We start from the raw sequence: 19796 nt of genomic DNA, 5'->3' as shown, positions 1-19796 counted from the left end.
CAGGTTACCACACTATGATATAAAATGCAAAAATCATAAGAAAAGATTTCAAGAAGTTTTTTCAATCAGTTATTTTTTCAGGTAAAAATTGTTTTTAGAATTAAAATACATTCCAAGGAGGCAAGTTTTTTATTGATAAGAGACATCGATTCAATTAGAATTAGGTACCATATCAGTTTTTCAAAACAGCATCTCTATTATTTCAGACATTTTAGACTTAACAATTATACCTATAATTTCTACTTTTTAAAAGCACAGATTTTCTAATTAGGGTCCAACCGTCCGTCCAGTTAGCTCTTTTTTTTAGTTAATTTAGACATGATTTTAGAATTGTTTTATCAATTTCGATCTTTGCATGACAATTCCTATATCAGTTATTCAGAAAACACAGCAAATTTATAATTGTTACCAGAAAATTCGTACGTCCATTAAAACATTCTGATTTTTACCTTTTTTGAAATTTTTTTTTTGTTGAATTTATCTATAGTTATCCTATTTATCTGATTTTTTTAATAAAGATTCTCAGAACCACAAGCGAGGCATCTCTATAATCAAATCCTAAAATTGAAAGTATGTCCTTTTACTGTATAACTATCTTGTATTGCAATTAATTTTATGCACAATTTTGTTTAGACTTAGAAATTAATGTTCTGTTTTCAAGTTCTGACACTCTATATTTGTTCATGTTCTTTTGTCCTTCCTTTTCAGAGCTTTGCTGTTATGAATGTTGTCATCATTGTTTAATAAAAACTAAGCAGTTTTAATTTTCAGAAAATCAAAAATAATTAAAAAGAGGCATGAATGAGGATTATTTTGAATGGTTGCCGGCTGAAATAATAGGAAATTATTCATCTAAAATTGTTATTTATCACATCGTAATATAGACAGCTTTCCGCGTATATTAAAATGATAAATTAAGTAATTAAAAGTTGAAAACCAGTTTTTTAAGATTCTAGGGGCTTCAAACTTGGGTTAACAAAACTGGAAGTAATAAATTATATGATTTTTACTTTAATATTTGTGGAAAATACGATGCTATACATGATTTTTCAGTACGGCTGAGAATCAGATCTAATATAGTGGATATTAATCGGTTTTGAATCCTAAATACTGAAAAATAAATTAAATATGACAGCTGCCATTTATAAAATGCTTAAATCACTAAAATTGCCTATTTACCTACTTTTTTAGCACTGATTACCCCCCCCCCCCCCTTTTTTAAAATGAATTAACTAGCGCTAGGTAGTTTTTTTTTAGTTTAGGTTATATTGAGAACTGGTTAGACCAGCAGGTTTGTGTGAAAGCACCAAAATATTTTAAATAGATGAATAATTTTACCAGAGAGAATTTTTTCCCTGATTCCTGGCAGATCTTTAGGAAAACATTAGATATTGATTTGAGTATTGAGATAATATTAAAACTTGCGGCTACGCCCCTAGAGGCCTCTAGGTGCGCTTGAGGGTAGGGGTGAATAGGGGAAGTAGACTCCCCACCCCTCACTTTATATTTTAGTTTTAAAATGAAAAAGTACCCAAGTAATACAATTTTTTTGGGGCGAGTTCATTTTTTTCTTAGGACGATTTCCCGGTATTATCCTCTTAGAAATTTTTTTTCAATATTGAAAATTTGAGTACCCCCCCCCCTCCCTCGACAGCGAACTTTGAACTCTGGCCGCAGCGCTCGGCTCCCTAGCCTGCCTAGCCGCAGCGCTCGGCCCCCTTGCCTGCCTAGCCGCAGCGCTCGGCTCCCTAGCCTAAAACCTAACCTAACCTAAAATAGTTGTTCGTCGGTAGGATAACGCCGATTTCCCTTGAGAGGTTGGACCCTAAAATAGTTCCAGGACATATGAGAAGCTACAATGTAAAGGAGAACCATTTCGGTTCAGAGGTTAGCAAGATTCTTTGGTGTACATAGACATCTTGCTACTTTAATCAGAATGTTGATAGGTTGGTTATGTATTTTGAGTGTTTGAACGTTTCAACCACTACAGAAGATATAATTTTGTGTATAATCAAAGGGGATGTAATTGTACATCAATTTCTCGGCCATTGTCTTATCCCTCTAGATCCCTGATTTTACTGTTTAATGTTTAATCAATAGGCTGGATATCCTTGACATGCACTAGAAATTATAATATCGCCAACTCTGCAGGCTTGTGGACCAAAATTATAGGCAGGACAATAGTTTTACAAGTTAACATTTAACTAGCGGCTACGCCTCTAGAGGCCACAAGGGGCCCTCGGAGAGTTGATCCTTCCATTTTCAATTGTAGTTTTTAAAAATTACCTACTGGAGGAGTACCTAATTTTTCGTAGCTGCGATTTATTTTGGAAGGGCGATGGTACCCTCCTCTAAAATAGTTATAAACCTTCCCAGGACCTATGAGAAGCTACCCTATATAGGAGAACCATATCGTTTCAGTGGCCAGGAGGGTTCTTTCGGTACACACACAGAAAATAGATAACTTGTCAAAAGTAAATTCTTAGGGGATTAGGTATATTTAAAGTAAAATAATATTTTTCGCTTGAACTACTTTATATTTTAAGGGGGTAAAGTAATGTATACTTCCCTTTCTCCTCCATAGAAATTTGACACCCTTGGGGGTGACACAGGCATAAAACCTAAAGTTTTTGGGTTTTTTTGTGTGTGTTTTTTAAGAATTTTAAAGGGTTTCAAATTTTCTGATTCTACACCTCTTTTAAAAACATTTAGACACAATAGTAAGGTAGGTACTTAGGTATATTTGATGAAAAATGCTACCTATAAAACTATGATTTTAAGAAAATGAAAATTTGGTGATAAGCGACCATATTGATAATTATGCACAAAATCTACTACAGCATATTCAACAGGCTAAAGAAAGGTAATATATATAGAACTTTTAGTAGCGAAGCTATTCTATAATTTACCTACTTTGTCCGTACGTCAGTAGTAAGTAAGTCCGTAACGCTTTCCTATGTTGGTTAATGTGATTTTTCTGGATTCTAATGAAATAGACAGCTGAAATTTTCTGTGAAGATTCCTATGATATATGCGCATCTAGTTTATACAATGTTTTGTCCATCTGTCTGTTTGTTCAAAAGACATTAGCCTTTTTTCTCTCTATTTCTTCTCTTTGTTATGAAAACGAAGCATCTTCTCTATAAATCATTTTGTCTGTTAGTTTTTTCCATGATTTTTTTATGCTAATGTATGTTGTCATCCTTGTTTTTTTTTATCATTGATATTATATATTCACACATTCAAAAGATAACCAGTCCTTTAATTACAATTTAACAAGTGGCCCTAGAGACCTCTAGGGGCTTTTGATGGAGGGGACTTTACATTTTAGTTCTACAAAGGAAAAGGAAAAATAGATTTTTTTTGTGGGGGGGGAGGTAGGTTGAGCTAAAATTCCGTAAAGGTGTCAGTTTTAAGGCTTAAAAACTGTAGTAGAACAATAAAATGTATGTTAACTTTTAAAAGAAGTGTCTATACCTAGTTCTTTTCGATAAGGAATACACATATTTAGTGAATATTATCGTTATACTACTGTGTTTAAGCCTTAAAACTCACACCTTTACGGAATTTTAGCACAACGTACATTCCCTTTTTCCAAGACCTATGAGAAGCTCTTCTGTAAAGGGGAACCATATCGGTTCAGATGTTAGCGGGTTCCTTCGGTACACACAGATAGACAGATACACATCCTGTTACTTTTAAATAATCTTTTTTTTATTGAATCATTTTAATTAAAAATATTCAGGTGTTCAAAACGGAATTGTTTTGCTCTAAAAAAGTAAATATAAAAATTTGCTTTTCTATGTTATAAACTGTGGGATTATCTATCTATTCTAACATTTATTAACTACCTATATATATTATCTATCAAACTTAATTATTGACATTTTTCTTCACTCAAATTGATAATTTTGGAAAAGATTTTTAGAAAGAATATACTTACCTTTTAAGAAATCTATTGCAATAAAATGGTTTAACATTTAAAGGGGTAGTTTCACGAAATGCATTTGAACTTAATTTAGTGAACCGCATATTTTTTGCTATGTAATGGGTTTGACTATATTTATATGGCATGTATTTGAAAGAATTTTAATTTTTTACCACGTAGTTTTGAAAATATTAAGACTTGAAAATCGTCTTTTTGTGATATATGCAATTTAAAATGACAATTTTCAAGTCATGATATTTTAAAAACTACGTGGTTGAAAATTGAAATTCTTTCAAATATATGCCATATAAATATAGTTTAACCAATTAATCAGGAAAAAATATGCGGTTCACTAAATTAAGTTCAAATGCCTTTCGTGAAACTATCCCTTTACTTTTGTATAACTTTGTGTTTATGGTTTTTACCACTTTGTTCAAGATTTTTTTAACTTATTGTCAATGTTTTTTCTGTTCTGTGTTCTTATTTACTAGCAATATATGAAATGTTTTTGATGTAAGCTTTTCTTTTCTTGTGTGGGTATGGCAGCTGTCCTTTATTTTAATTTGGTGTATTAAAACTTTTATTCAGAAATCTTTAGACGAAAGTCCTCGTAACCTCTTTTAAAAGATAACTTACTAGCGGTTATTGAAGCTTCATAAAAAAAAGACATTTAGTTCAGTAGTTATTGAGATCTAAATATTTAGACAAAAAAGCCTTACTACTTTATGTAATGGGATCAAGTTAAAACCTTGTACCTATTTTCTTCTTATTTGAACATTGTTCCTAAATGTATTTAATAACCTACTAATATACATTATTCAATTGATTTGTTGATGTTTTTTTTGTCAAAGTTGTCAAAATTGCATACATATGTAATAGGGTTGGGCCGGATACTGATTGTTTTCGTGATTTAAGATTTGATTTTTAAATTCTTTTGCAGGGATCCAGAATCTAGACTAGAATTACCAGTGCTGCCTAAATTATGGTAACAAGTTTAGAATTTTAATTAATTTTAGTTTTTATGGACGTAGACCTCCTAAGTTTAATTTTATAATCAAGGACTTCAAAGTTATTATTCCTATTTTGGATATCCGATTATTATAAGACCAGGTGCTTTTGAATTATAAATTTTAAGTCCTTTCATTACAAAAGTCTTGATATTTAAATTTTATATTTCAGGTATATTCTGGCGAAGAAGGTTCGTCTGAACATTGGACGTAATAACTACAAAGAAGGACTAATACCACATTTCTCACCTGAGAATGCTGTGTAAGTTTCTTTTTATTAATCCATTGGATAGGTATGTTATTGGAAAACTCACAACCGCATCCACTTGTCGTCAGGGAGATAATAGGTTCGAATCTCGGATAATCACTGCTTCATAGCTTAAGAAATTAAACATGGTTGGTATTGCTGCTTAGTTAGATACGAGACATTAGAAGTTAGAGTAGTGGAAATGCCTTGGCCCAAAATATGCATATTTATTTACCATGCACAGTTTGAACTTCCAGAAAACAGTCGTGCAATCAATGAATTGATTGTCTGTTTTTTAATCGACTAAATACCCTGAGTGATTTGGCAGGAAAGGAAAGAATGATTCCCTCTAGTTTTGGGTTGTTGTACCTCTGACGTTAATTAAGTGTCAAAGATAGCAGAGGCTGTAATTGATAGGTAGGTCATTGAAATTGAAATCAATCTTCTTCCAATCGAATTTTCTGAACTGTCTTAATTTTTTTATATTTTTTTTATATTTCTCCTAGGTACACAAGTTAAGTACCTAAAAAAAGTGCATTATTGAAAAAATACTTCTCTTAAGCAAAAATGAATAGGTACATGAAAACGTTAACCTAAAATTTTTAATATGATTTTAGTGTTGGTATAAGCGACGATTACATGGTATCTATTGAGAAGGATAAGCTACGATCTTGGAGATTAAAAGGTTAAGACTTTCTTTAAATTTCTCCTAAAGTATTTTGTTGAGCACAAAAGTTCCTACTTCTTGTTTTCTAAATATATTTAAAATAAGGGGAGAGGGTTGGGAAGAGATTTTAGCAAACAGACTTACGGCGGGAAAAAAATAGAGTTGTTTCTCTGTGTCCAGTAAGACATTCACTAGACGTTTCTCAAGTCTATATTATATAGTAGTAGAGTATATCTCACTACCCGTCCCTTAGCGTTACGGACATACGGATCAAGTACGTTATAGAGTGGCTTTGTTAAAATAATCCTGTCTTATGTTTTAGGAAAATGGATTGAGCTAACTGGATATACAACAATTGACGTTTCCCCGTCTCAATATGTATACCAAGTACTGGTTGCAAAAAATATAGGTAGGTCAGTTTTTATATTAAACGTTAATCGACACGTTCAATTTTAGTTTAAGAAAAAAAATGACCTTGTAGATTTGTCATGATCCATTAAACAAAAATAAGGTATCTTTGGAAAAACCGGATTTTAGGGCATAATTTGTCTATATTACAAAGTAGAACGATGTCTATTTGTCTGTTTGTTTGTTTGTACCGAAGGATCTCGCTAACCGCTGAACTGATCGGGTTCTCCTTAACAGGGTAGCTTCTCATAGGTCCCATGAAGGTTTATAACTATTTTGGGGGAGGGTACCTCCTAAGAGAAATCATCCCTAGAAAAAAATTATCCCTTCCCCCAAAACAATTTAATTTTTTAAAAGTAAAATAAAAATGGGGTGGGGGCCCCTTTCCTTCCCCAAAAAAATTTCTATTTTTTTTATTCTAAATTTAAAAAATTTTAAAGTGCCCCTAATAGCCTCTAGGGGGTGAAGCCGCTAGTGATATAAAACTCTCCACGTCAATGAAGAAAATAAGACATTGAATAATAATTTCTGACAGGTTAAATTAGCCAATAATTTTGTACCAATAAATTAAAAACACACTGTATGTATCTAGGTATAATATGCTGGAGTTTTAATGAGCTGGGTGGCCCAGGTGAAAATGACCAAAGAAATTGTCAAAGTTTACAGGTTACCATTTTTTTTTCATTATACGCAGCAGGGATCTTAAGGGATAAGACAATGGATGATAAATTGATGTAAATCTCCAATTATCACAAATAAATTGTACTTTTGTATATTAAAACTATTGGCTGAAACGTTTTGACACTCAACCCAATGAACCAACCAATCAATTTTATTCAAATTACTCATACTGAGTATTTTGAGACTTGTTTGCTTGTTCTTTTAAAATTGCTACCTATTTATTGTACTTTTGACTTAATTAAGGCGTTTGACACCGAAGATAACTGCAACTTTTTATGGGAAAGGTATTTATTAATTTACTTATTTTTTTTTATAGGGGCATCTATGGGAAGGGAAGTTTTATAAGGTAGTATTTTAAGAAAGGATTTTCTTTGTGTATCTAATAGATACATGTGTGTAAATAGATTTGATAAACCATAGGTGTAAAAAGCTCCACTTTCAATAAGAGCCATTTCAGTTGTATGTTGAAGTAAACAAAATTCAAGTCCATTTCGAAATGATAAACATTCTTCAATTTCTTGCTACTAAAAACATTTTTTTTCTTTAGAAAAAGACTACTTGGTACGAAACACCAATTTATAAGGTAAAATTTCAAGATTTAAATCAATAGGTTAGGTACATTTGTTTTATTGAAATTAGAATATGTTTTTTTTTCCAGTAGGTATGGCTTCGAAACCGTTTAATATCTGCTGGAAATTAGAACTGGTTTTTAGCCATACTGAAAAAAAATAAAATGATTCTAGTTATGTTAGCCCGGACCTTCGGCCCCTCGTGGGTAACAAAACTAGTTTAAATCTTACAATTTTTCATAATATCCGCGAAAAGCTGTCTATTATAAGATGCGACAAATACCTAACTATTTAAAAGTTTTCTTTATTTTAGTTGTCAAAATGATAAAATTGTGATGATTGATAAAATAAGGTAATCCTGTCATATAAAGTAGTAAGGTTTTTTTTGTCTGAAGCTTAAGATCTCAATAACCACTAAACCGATTAGGTAAGCTTCACACAGGTCCAGTGATGGTTTTTGGCTATTTTATTTTCAAATTTAAGATTTTGGGATGGGTCTATAATCTATTTTTCTAGTCCCTAAATACTATGGGCATAGCCGCTCGTTTTTTCAAGGAATATTAAGTATTTGATGCTTTCATTCAAAGTGTTTATTGAACACTGATAACTCCCATATGTTTTTAAAAATAATTAGAATAAAAGGGAGGGGTTGGTTTAATTCTTATGTCTCTACTTACGGTGCCCTAACTCTGCGGGGCTACCCAGTTCCCATTGAAATCTGACCTAAAGTAATAAACAACCAAACAAAAAACTACTCCCCCCCCCCCCCCTCTTCTTATTCAAGATTTATTTTTAAAAAGGGTAGGGGGGTGGATTATCAGGGCTCAACTAGGTACTTCGCGTTTATAGTAAATTAAAAAGAATTATTTGCATTACTTGTTATTTTAATTTAGAGAGATTATTGAGATTCTACGACCCGAGAAAGAAGGCCTTATTTCTGAGGTATGTACTTTTATTCTTGATATCGAAAGAGAACTCCGCTCCAACGGGGTAATAATATGTTTATTTTCCAGTATTACTTCGAAATCGATTATTATTTGCAGGATTAGAACCTGTTCTCAGCCATACTGAAAAATCATGAATGGTATAGTAATTCAGACAAATTTTCTACAAATATTAATACCTACCATTTTGTTAGCCCGAGCCTTCGGTACCCCAGGTCAAACAGAACTGTCTATAATACGATGCGAGAAATAATTATTCTAACTATTCTAATCTATTAATTTATTTGTAGATTAAGCTAGAGCAGCCACGCCATTACATGCGAATGTTAAACAGCACATTTACGCTGACCGACAAATATTTCGTTCTTGGTGGAACTTTAGGTAAGAATTTATTTATATAATATGAAAATTTTTGAAATTGAAAAAAAAATATTTCTAAGAGGACAACGCAAAAAAATCCTGTAAATAAAAAATTTAAAAACGAATCCGTTGGTAGCTTGAAAATTAAGAGAGAAATGAATAATCATTTGAACAAATCTTATGTCCTTTTACATAAAATAGACAGTTTTTTTGTTTTCTGTTAAGATGTTAAACTGTTTAGCGTTCACCTTCATAGGAAAGCTTCACTTAGGTCCCGGGATGGTTTTAGGCTCTTATAATATTTAATTCAAGCCTTGGAAAGGATTCAAGCTATTTTTCTACTTGTTTTAGTTCCAGAAAACGTGCCGGTAGTTTCTTGTTGGAGAATAGCTTGTGGCAGCAGACAGGCACAGTTACAATCAATCAATTATACTAATTACATAATAGTATTAGGATTAGGATTGGGCCGGATATCCGGTAATTTTCAATATCTGGACGGATACCGGATATTGAAACTATCCGGTTATCCGGCCAGATATACGGTTATTTGCCGAATATCGAAAGTTAGCCAGATATCCGGCCGGAACCGGATATTCGGCATTAGAAATCGGCCGGTCATCCGGAATCTGGCCAAACTCTAATCAGGATGTCTATCTGTCTGTCTCTCTTGAACGAAGGATCTTGCTGACCAACATGCTTTTTTATTTCTTTTACGGTAAAGCTTCATGTAGGTCCATGGAAGATAATGATTTAAAGCTATTTTATATGAGGGTGCCTCCAGGCTCCACTACACAATTCTGAAAGATATCAGTGCTAAAAAAAAATTTCTTGTCCAAAACTAAGAAGGTACCTACCTACCTATTTTTCTTTTTAAATTAAAATAAAGAGGGGAAGTTTCTTGAGATTAAGATGGGCCAAAGGATTCGAACCCTGGGCCCAAATTACAATAGATAGATTGATTGATATAAACCTTACAGATACTCACCTCCAACCGACCTGTTTGCCCTTTCAGATCATTCAAGAAAACAGCTGTTAGGTAACAAATTTTCTATTGAGCTTCATTTTCGGCGTTATCCCTTTGAAAAGCCTTTTTGAACACAAACACTCCCCCCCCCCCTTCCATTGTTAGGTTTGAAATAAATTGAAAAAATAAGGTAGTTCTTCCTAATGACGTCCAAGCTTTTTATTTGAGGGTGGGGGGGGGGGGAATATTTATGTCATAAAAGCAAGAACATACAAGCTTTTTTGGGGGGGAGTGTAATCACCCCTTAACTCCCTTCCCCCTTGGACGACCTTAGTTCTTTTTTATAACTTTTATATTTAGTACTAGGTATCTCAGCCGGGTTAGACTAGGAATTCCCCTTCCCTTTTTAAAACTTATTTCTAAAATAAGTATTGGAAATGTGGGGTTTTTTCGAAGCTATTGATTTTTATCATATTTTAGGGGTAATTTAGTGTTTGGATTACTGAACCGATTCAGACTTTTCTGTTGGGATGCTATCACATCACAGGTAGCTTTCTCATTATCTGTCTATCTTTAATCACGGATCATTGTTACTCTTCTCTCCTATCAATTTATCCTTAATCAAGCATTCATATCTTTAATCATATCTATCTATTTTTTTATATGAGTATTTTTATTTATCTGTCTATCAATCTGTATATCTCTATATATGTGTATCTATCTATAAGGTAAAATATTCTGTGGACCTGTCGACAGCCTCGCCAGGTGATGACGAGGCCAGCGCTGCCTGGCTATCGCTGGACCAAGAACTGGTTCTAACTGTACATCAAGTAAGACATGATGATTTATTTTTTGTTTTTTACTTCTAGGCCATAAGGGATTATTTGGTTTCCGTTTTCCATAAATTAAATTTTTGGATCATGGAAGAAAACGAAATAGCAGGTTTTGTCGAATTTCTATATAATAGCTTTTCTTCTATTTCTAGCCACTGCGGGGCCAATTTCCTAACACTGTTGGGAATTATTAACATTTACTTAACCTAAAATAACCTATCAAAAGCTTCTGTGAAAATACGACGAAACCCGCTACTCCGTTTTCTTTCCATGATCCAAATTTTTAATGAAATAAGTCAGTTATGATTGTTGAGGAATGCCGGTCTGATAATTGATTTTTGGTTCATCTTATTTCTTGGCATAAAATAACTAAAAATCAAACTTAAATTCTTTGAACTTATGATGTTTATATATTTCTAGAATGAATCATATGTCACTGTATTATCACAAGATGGAATACATTTGGGAAGTATAAGGTATTACATTTTTTAAGTGATGGGTTCGAATCCAAGCTTATACCGCGTCATTGCTAAAGACGTTAAATATTGTACCTACTGCTGCTATGTTATTTATGCACGACATTAATAAATAATGTAAGGGGGAATTCCTTGGCTTAAAGCAACTAATTACTATGCACAGTTAGGACTTCCAGTCAAAGGTCGTGCAATTAAATGGTTGGTTGTCTCAAATAGTTGGGCTTTTAGTTCCTTGGAATCTACTTTAAAGAACTTGCCATACGTTATTAACCGTCCCAATAGGTATTAATCAATATGTTTGAATATTGATAGGTTGAATTTAATTATGCAGTACTTATTTCTTACCAACGATTTCAAAATATCAAGGTAGGTTTTCGCACATTATTCCACTTTTCCTTTTAGTTTCTAAAAGAAAAGTTTTCAAAAAGTTGGGACTACCAGGTTTTCATAGGGCGATTTATCTTGTGATGGTTTAGTTTTCGTCCCCAAAAGTTTTTACAGACCTTTTTTGATCTACAAGAATCTTCACTACAAAGGAGAACCATATCTGTCTATCGGTAAAACGAAATCTTTAGCAACAGTTAGACAGACATCATGTTACTTTTATATATGAATCAACTTATTTTAGACAAATTCCCCTACAACTAGAGGATGAATCTTCTATGGTGAAATCTTGTGTTGAACAAGTTATTGTAAGGTAACATATTTATATATTTAAGGCGATACATTGATTAAGTCAGGGCTCGGCAGTGTTTAAAATCAGTGCATTTTTGGGGGGAGAGGGGTCATTTTGCATGCTAATTTTGGGTTGGATTATGTTAATTAAATGTTACTAGATCCCCACAGGCTCAGGGGTCCTTTCAGGGGGGAGGCTCAACAATAGTTTTGAGGGGTAACACTGAATAAAAAAATAGTCTTTTGTCCAAAATAAGGTAAGTTACATAATTTTATTATGTTCTAGACTTTAAAATGACCTTATATGACTTTAATCCAATACTTTTAGGGGCTATACAGCAGTGCTTCGACTAGTCAGGCAAAGAAATCATTAAATAAAAACAATAATTTTTTAGTCAGGTTGGGAGGGTTTTCTAATTCGTTGAGTTAACAACTTTTATTGAATTTTAATTGGTTGGTTTATTAAGTTCAGTGTATAAACGTTTCAACCACTAACTATAATCTACAGAAAAAGGGGTAGTTTTTTTGTGTCAACATTGGGGTATACATCAATTTATCGGCCATTGTCTTATCCCTTCAGATCAGTACTTATTAGTAGTTTTGAATTCATTTCATAAACCTAAAGCTAGAAATTCGAAGATTTTTCCATCAATTATTTTGATGATTTTTTGTTTGTTTTTAGTGAAACTATTGACCAAAGTGTTTGTGAGATAGTTACAGCAGATTTAACTCCTTTTATTGATACATTACAAAGGGATGTTTAAACTTTTTAGAATTGTCCTATAGAATTAAAACTTGGCATAAAGATTACAGTAATAGTTAGGTACGATTTTGAAATCATTAAAAGACATGAAAGTCTTACGTTCATTTAAAACATGCTGACTTTTAACTTTTTCAAAAAAAATTTATGTAATATATAGTATTAGTTAACATTTTCATTGGATTTTGGAATAATGATTCCTAGGACAGCAAGGTACAATGTTATTAGTAAAGCATCTCCTTAATCAAGTTAAAAAATGTAAGTTTGTCCTCAAACAGTATCCTGTACAAAAGTATTAATGTCCGTTTGTCCTTCCGTCTGATTTTAGATCATTGCTTTTATTGATGTTGTTATCATAACTTAACTATGATAGTTAGATGGAAAGACAGAAAGACAAATTTACCCCACATATTACAGATAACCGACCCTTTGATTAAACGACCTTTGTCTGGAAATATTAACTGTACACGATTTTATAGATTTTAAAAAGTAAAGTTTAAACTATTACTTATAGAAGAAGAAACGGAGAAAATGCTATAAGCTTAATAGGTACGTTTTATTTAGAAGAAAATTTAACATAATCGTATAAAAGTAAAAGGATGTTTGTCTGTCAACCGATGGAAACATTAATTTTGGTTGGATTATTTTAACTTTCCCTGGAGAAATCACCATGGAACAACCCACAACCCTATCCCAAAATTTACTTTTTCTTTGAAACTAGACTTAAAATTGGAGGGTCCATCTATCCAAAACGCCAGAAGTAAATTGTGCTAGCAGTAGTTCTCGTTCGGTTAGACAGTTGGTTGAACATACGGTTATTACATAGTTATTGAGTAGTTATGCTTTATACAAGGTATACCTATAGCAGGGACGTCCAAGCTTTTTTTTGGGGGGGGGGATAAAATTTTTTTAAGGGGGGGGGGTAATTCGTTTTTTTGGGGGGTAAAATGGCGCCGCAAATTATTTTTACCCCAGGGTAGGGGTAAATTTTAAAATTAAAAAAATTCGTTTGGGGGGGTAATCGCCACTTTACTTTTACTTTGGACGTCTATGACCTATAGAATATGTGAATGTTGTGAGAGATATTATTTATATTTTATTCTGTATATATTCTTAACATATGGAATTTGTTGTTAATTATAAAAAAAGGCATTTTTTTTCGCGTATTTTCTGTAACGTTGTGTTTTACTGTTTAGTTAAATGCTCTTAATAAGTCAAACTGTTCTCAATTATGACCATTTCATACATATTTATTTGGTTATAATCAGGTTGCCGGAGCCGGGAGCCGTGAGCAGCAACATTTTTGGTGGAGCCGGATCCGGAGCCGTATTTTTCGTTAAAAACGGCTCCGGCTCCGGACTAGCTAAAAATGATTTTTTAAAGTAATATTATAATTTGGCAACGGTCTATTTCCATATAATAAACTGAAAAACTATTGTTATTTAACAAATAGACACACATCCTTCTACTTTTATATAGCTTTAATCAAATAAAAGCAAAATATTTTATATTATTTATTTTATTTTATCAAATTCAATAATGAAAAAAAATTGATATATTAATTTTAAGGTAGGAGCCGGAGCTGGAGCCGGAGCCGCATCAAAATTATACGGCTCCGACACCCTGGTTATAATTAAGATCAGTTTGACTTAATAAAAGCATTTGACTCAACTTTAAGGAAAATACGCGAAAAAACGACCCCCTATCCTTTTTTCAGCTTATGTGTCAATAACTCATAATGTGGACCCTATAGACCAACACGGGGCGGGGGCGTGCTATACTGTTTTCAATTCTACCAAGGTAATAGATTTAATAATAGACAGATAGACTTATAATCTATAGCCAGATAGATAGAATAACAGACATCATATTTGTTAGCTTTAGATAAAAATGGTGTATAGAGGCATGCTATAATGTTTTAATTCTACCAATCAGAGTTGTGGATCCGGATCCGCAAGGATCCGCACTTTTTTGAGTCCAAGGATCCGGATCCGGATCCTGGGGTATAAATTTATGGAAAAATCTACCTAAATTTATATAAAATAGTCACTTACAAAGACATTCTCGTGATAAGAGCCAATCTTTAAGGTTTAGAATCAGACTTAAAAATTAAAAGTATTTTTGACTTCGAGATTAAGGAATAAATATTTTTTGAAAAAATTGGTGATTTTATTTTTATTGTTAAGGATTCGGATCCGCACTGACCAAATTTGGAGGATCCGGATCCGCACACAATCAATGCGGATCCGCAATACTGCTACCAATATGTAATAGACATAATAATATAATAGACAGATGGACAGACAGACAGACAGACTTATAGTTTACAGATATGGTTCTTCTTTACAGGGTAGCTGGGAAGGTTTATAACTTAATACTTTTTTTGTGGGGAGGGGGGGGGGGAAGTACCACCGTCCTCTTAAAAGAAATCTCCCCTAAAAAAATACCCATCCACCCCCAAAGGAAATTATTTCTCTTAGAAACTAAAATTAAAAAGAGAAAAGGGGTGATCGACCCCTCTCTGAAAAAAATTTAAAAACTGTTTCTTTTTAAATATAAATGATTAATTGGGTTATCGAATTCAGCTCCCCCCCCCCCCCCCCCTCTTCATGTACCCTTAGAGGCCTCTAGGGACGCCGTTAATCCTTATACTAAAGCAACAGGATGTCTGTGTGTTTGTACCGAAGGATCACGCTAACCGCTGAACCGATCGGGTTCTCCTTAACAGGGTAGTTTCTAATAGGTCCCGGGAAAGTTTATAACTATTTTGGGGGAGGGTACCACCACCCTCCCAAGAGAAATCACAATAAATCGAATTTTTCCCCTCGAATAGAGACTCCTACGTAACATTGCAAAGTATCGTAGCAATTTGATAGAGACTCCTTCGCAACATTGTAAGGTATCGTATTATTTTCTTAAAACACCAAACATTTAAAGTGCCACTAGAGGCCTCTAGAGGCGTATCCGCTAGTATTATATTAAGAGATAGCAAACTGGCGTATAGCCTATGACCCTAACCTCTAGGAGCTTCATTCTTTGAGAGAAGAAAACAAGTAACAACATGTTACCCAACCGGCTTAGTAGTTACTAATATTAAAGTTTCATACGGACAGACAGACATCGTTTTAATTTCCATTACAGATAACCATTATGAATGTTAAATGTTTCAGATTGTTGATATACAAACTCTTGGGATTAAATTCTATGATTTCCTATTCACAGGAATGCTTTGCAATTGAATTCTTTAAAAATCCCCTAGTTGCTTCTCCCATAAACATTGGCGGGTAAAAATAGCCTAAAACCACCCAAGACTTTTGTAAAACTTTCCTTAAAAGAATAACCCATTCTAAAATACCAATACTCGAGATATAAAGCTTTATACAAAAACAATTCTTACAGCTTTACATTATAGGAATAACGGCTTTACCCTTGAAGGGGTGGGGGATGCCCCCCACCTCCCTCCCTCCCTGAAGTTAAATGTTTTTGTTTTAAATTACAAGAAATTTGGAGGGAGAATATTTTCACGAGGCCATAAATGGCCTAGAACCTGAAGCGTCGTGTACCTGGATTTGTTTTGGGTTGGAAAAGATGGATATAGAGAAAAATAGGTTAAAACCTTCCCCAAATAATCCATGTTACAACATCACAATTGCAAAACATTATCAGGAAACAGATTCCCAGATCGGGAACCTTGCCAACATTGATTCTATCAATTAAAATTGAAATATGTATTTAAATTTGAATTAAGTATGATAACATCCATAAGTAGCGAAGAACCAAACTCATGGATTGAAGGACAAAGTTACTTATAAAGCAAATTTCCAGTGAAAAGAGAGATAGAAAAATAAAGAGATTAATTATTTATCGCATCGTATTGCTATTTATCAGCTTATTATTCGTATGAAAATTGACTTTAATTCGATGCGATACAGGATTTTTCAGTATGGCTTATGACCTGTTTTAGTTGGCCTTCCTAGCATTACAGACGGACATTCACTAACAAACACTTTTAGAGTAGCTTCGATACTAAAAAAATGTATTCAACCTTTATTTATTGGAAATTGTGTATTCATCAAGTTAACATTAATTATCTCCAACATAAATGTAAATTTTAGTTGTTTATCGCATCGTATTATAGACAGCTTTCCGTGGATATTAAAATGATAAAAATATAAGAAAGAACCAGTATGGCTAACAATGCCCAGACTAACAAAACTGGTATTTTATGATTTTTAATTTGATATTCGTAGATAATTGTCTGTACTACGGTGCTATACATGATTTTTCAGTATAAAAATCGGCTTCGATGCCATTCTGAAAAAAAAACAATTAAAAATCTTGGTAAAAAAACCAACAATGCAATTTTCTTTTTGTCGATTTTTTAACTGCACAAAAAAGCCAAATCTATAATATAAAAATATGCATAAAAGCTCCTGAAACTTAAAAAGTTATGAATCTAATGGTTCTTTACATATGACTTTATTTATTAAAAAATCTTTATTAAAATGGATTTATTATTACTTGGATGTTACACCAGACTTTCATATTCTCTAAGAAAATGAAACTCGCAGCTGGTTTATAAAACAATACCCCTTTCACTCCCTTTATCCTATCCCCTCATCTACAACTGGATAAATGAACTGACCAACAAATAAGTTCCATGTTAGCAAGCTAAATTGACGACAATTCCCCCTCCCCCCCTCTGTCATAATATCCACGTATTTTCTATATACATTCTTATTGGATGTAATTACCTAAATAATATACACCTAGACTTTAGCCTAGCATTTGACTTTTAAAATAAAAGTTTTAACCTTTTATTTCTCTCTTAATTTTCTGGGAGGGAGGGGACATTGGACTATAAATTACTCTAGTACCCAAAGTTTTCTTAAATGTTGGTTTAAAATAGGGTTGGCAATCCGGAATCCGCCCAAATGTTAGCCAATTTGGAATCTGAATCCGGAATCCGTTTTTTAATAGCGGATTCGGATTCTTAATTAGTAGGCTAAAATTAGCGTCTTGAGTTTTTCTTTCAACTCCGTCTTTTTGAAGGCAAAGATTATCATCATTATATATAATATCTTTTAAAATCTGGTTCGATTCTCGGAAGTGAATTATAGAGAACACCAAGAATATTAATTTTTAGGACATATGTAGCACTTAATTTTATTAATTTTTAAAAAAAGCCTTTTAAAATATTGCTAGAATCCGGAATATGAATTCGGAATCCGCCAAAAATAAGAATTTTTTGGACGGAAGAATCCGAATCCTGTCCAAAAATTTGACGGATTGCCATCCCTATTTTAAAACTTTGGGTACTATTATTCATGAAGTTAAATGTTCCAACTTTACAACGTCAGTTTTAATCTACAGATTTTGTTAATAATCATTGAGAATATACATGAATTAATCCATTGTCCTATCCCTTAAGAACCCAGCTAAATTTTAAACTGTCTCTCTGTTATTTATGTTCGCATTTATATATTATTTGTGTTAATTAAACTAATATAAATTATAAATAAATTTTGTTCAAATTTAACTGTAGTTTTTATAAAACAAGGATGACAACATCCATAAAAGCGAAGCTCTTTAATTGTAGGACAAACGGAAATTAACTCTTGTAGAGTGTCAGAACTGAATAAGGAGAATAGGTATAAATGTATAAGTCTAAACGCATTTTTAAGTATTTAAGTTGCAAAACTGCTTTAATACAGAAAACTGTTTAAGGATATACTTACATTTTAAGGATATAATTATAGAGATGCTAAGCTTAATTACTTTGGGGACGTTATTGAATTGGCTGGTTTATTACGTTTAGTTTTCAAACATTTTAACCATTGATTGTAATCTACAGAAAGGTTAATTTTGTGCATCATCATTTGGGGATGTACATCATTTTATGGGCATTGTCTTATCCCTTTAATTCCGAAACCTACGGATTACAACATTAGCTGATGTAAACCGTTAATTTTAGGTAGTTTTGACTTAAGCTGGCGTTTGATTTAAATTTGCTGCTCAGGAAATTTACAAAAACACTGGAATCAATATAGAAACTTCAAAACTTCAAAAAATTTAAAATTGATACCTTATATAAAAAAAAAAATTCTGGACATACAAACATGATTGAACATCTATGAATTGGCGAAAATACGCAAATTTTCATCAAGACCAGGGATAATCTAGACAGACTTAATAGTTATTTCTCGCATCGTATTATAAACGGCTTTCCGCGGATATAGAATGTACAAATATAAGATTAAAACTAGTTTTTTTAGCCCCGAGATGCCGAAGGCACGGGCTAAAAAAAGTGGTTTTAATCTTATGATTGTACATTTCTATATTCGTAGAAAACTGGATATAATACGATGCTAGACATAGTTATTTTCGTATGGATGAGAACCGGTTCCTATCCACCGAATTTGAATGAATACGAGAAATACCTTTCTGTTGTTTTGGAAGAATGACATCCTTCCAATTACATCATTAATCTTCTCGTATTCATTCATAACCTACTTTTGTCTGAAAGTCCCAATTGTGCATGGACATTAGTTGCACTTGTTTTGGGCCAAGGCATTCCCTTACAATTATCGGCGCGCATCTGACATATCTAAAGAATAGTTATTTCTCGCATCGTATTATAAACAGCTTTCCGCGGATATAGAATGTACAATTTTAAGATTAAAAACAGGTTTTTTTTTAATTCGTAGAAAGCTGGATATAATACGATGCTAGACATAGATTTTTCGTATGGATGAGAACCGGTTCCTATCCACCAGATTCGAATGAATACGAGAAAACATTATAATATATGTCTTTCATTATGACGCGGTGTTAATATGAGATTAGAACCTATCACCTCCCCGACGACGAGCGGAAAGGTTATTGATTTACTAATGTATCGTCCATTGTCTTATCTCTTAAGAATTTAGAATCAATAAAAACACAATCTAGAGAATCACATTTTATTTGACATATATTTAACACCGGGGTATTTATAACATTTTCATTTACATACAGGGTGTTTTATTAATAAGAAAAATATTCAACTATTTTTTGGTATGTTTTATCACTTCTTTAAAAAATTTGCTTGATATCACTGAGTTTAAAACAGGATTTTTTTTCAAGTATGGCTTCGAAACCTATTAATGTCCACTGGATTAAAACCGGTTTTTAGCCTTACCAAAAAAATCATGTATAGCATCGTAATGCAGACAATTTTCCACGTACATTAAAATACAAAGCATTAAATAAATACCAGCGTTGTTAGCACAGGCCTG

The 19796-nt window shown here is 32.8% G+C and overlaps 1 protein-coding gene across 2 annotated transcripts; it reads left to right on the top strand.

Moving 5' to 3' along the window:
- Window position 1: 1 nt before the first annotated feature.
- On the top strand, window positions 2-18053 carry LOC145306537 (uncharacterized). 2 transcript variants are annotated; one of them, XR_013875060.1, is made up of 28 exons: window positions 2-81; window positions 772-840; window positions 1342-1378; window positions 2102-2172; window positions 2782-2863; window positions 4869-4913; window positions 5108-5197; window positions 5800-5867; window positions 6172-6258; window positions 6850-6923; window positions 7182-7222; window positions 7486-7521; window positions 7821-7859; window positions 8401-8449; window positions 8742-8832; window positions 9163-9218; window positions 9789-9847; window positions 10256-10322; window positions 10504-10605; window positions 11029-11084; window positions 11713-11781; window positions 12088-12117; window positions 12442-12513; window positions 13034-13068; window positions 14237-14319; window positions 15690-15744; window positions 16189-17413; window positions 17853-18053. XR_013875060.1 is itself a non-coding variant. In XM_080148712.1 (27 exons), the coding sequence occupies exons 2-27, from the start codon at window positions 798-800 to the stop codon at window positions 16221-16223; spliced, it is 1572 nt and encodes a 523-aa protein (XP_080004838.1). In that variant the 5' UTR covers window positions 2-81; window positions 772-797; the 3' UTR covers window positions 16224-18053. The 2 variants fall into 2 exon arrangements, 1 of the variants encoding a protein (XP_080004838.1); XM_080148712.1 differs by having other exon boundaries at window positions 16189-18053.
- The last annotated feature ends 1743 nt before the right edge of the window (window positions 18054-19796 follow it).

The sequence above is a fragment of the Acartia tonsa genome, chromosome 14, assembly GCF_053477335.1.
Source record: "Acartia tonsa isolate MP-2025a chromosome 14, ASM5347733v1, whole genome shotgun sequence".
Lineage (NCBI taxonomy): Eukaryota > Metazoa > Arthropoda > Copepoda > Calanoida > Acartiidae > Acartia > Acartia tonsa.
Note: the sequence above shows the minus strand (reverse complement) of the source record. Positions and strands in the feature narration are given on the sequence as shown.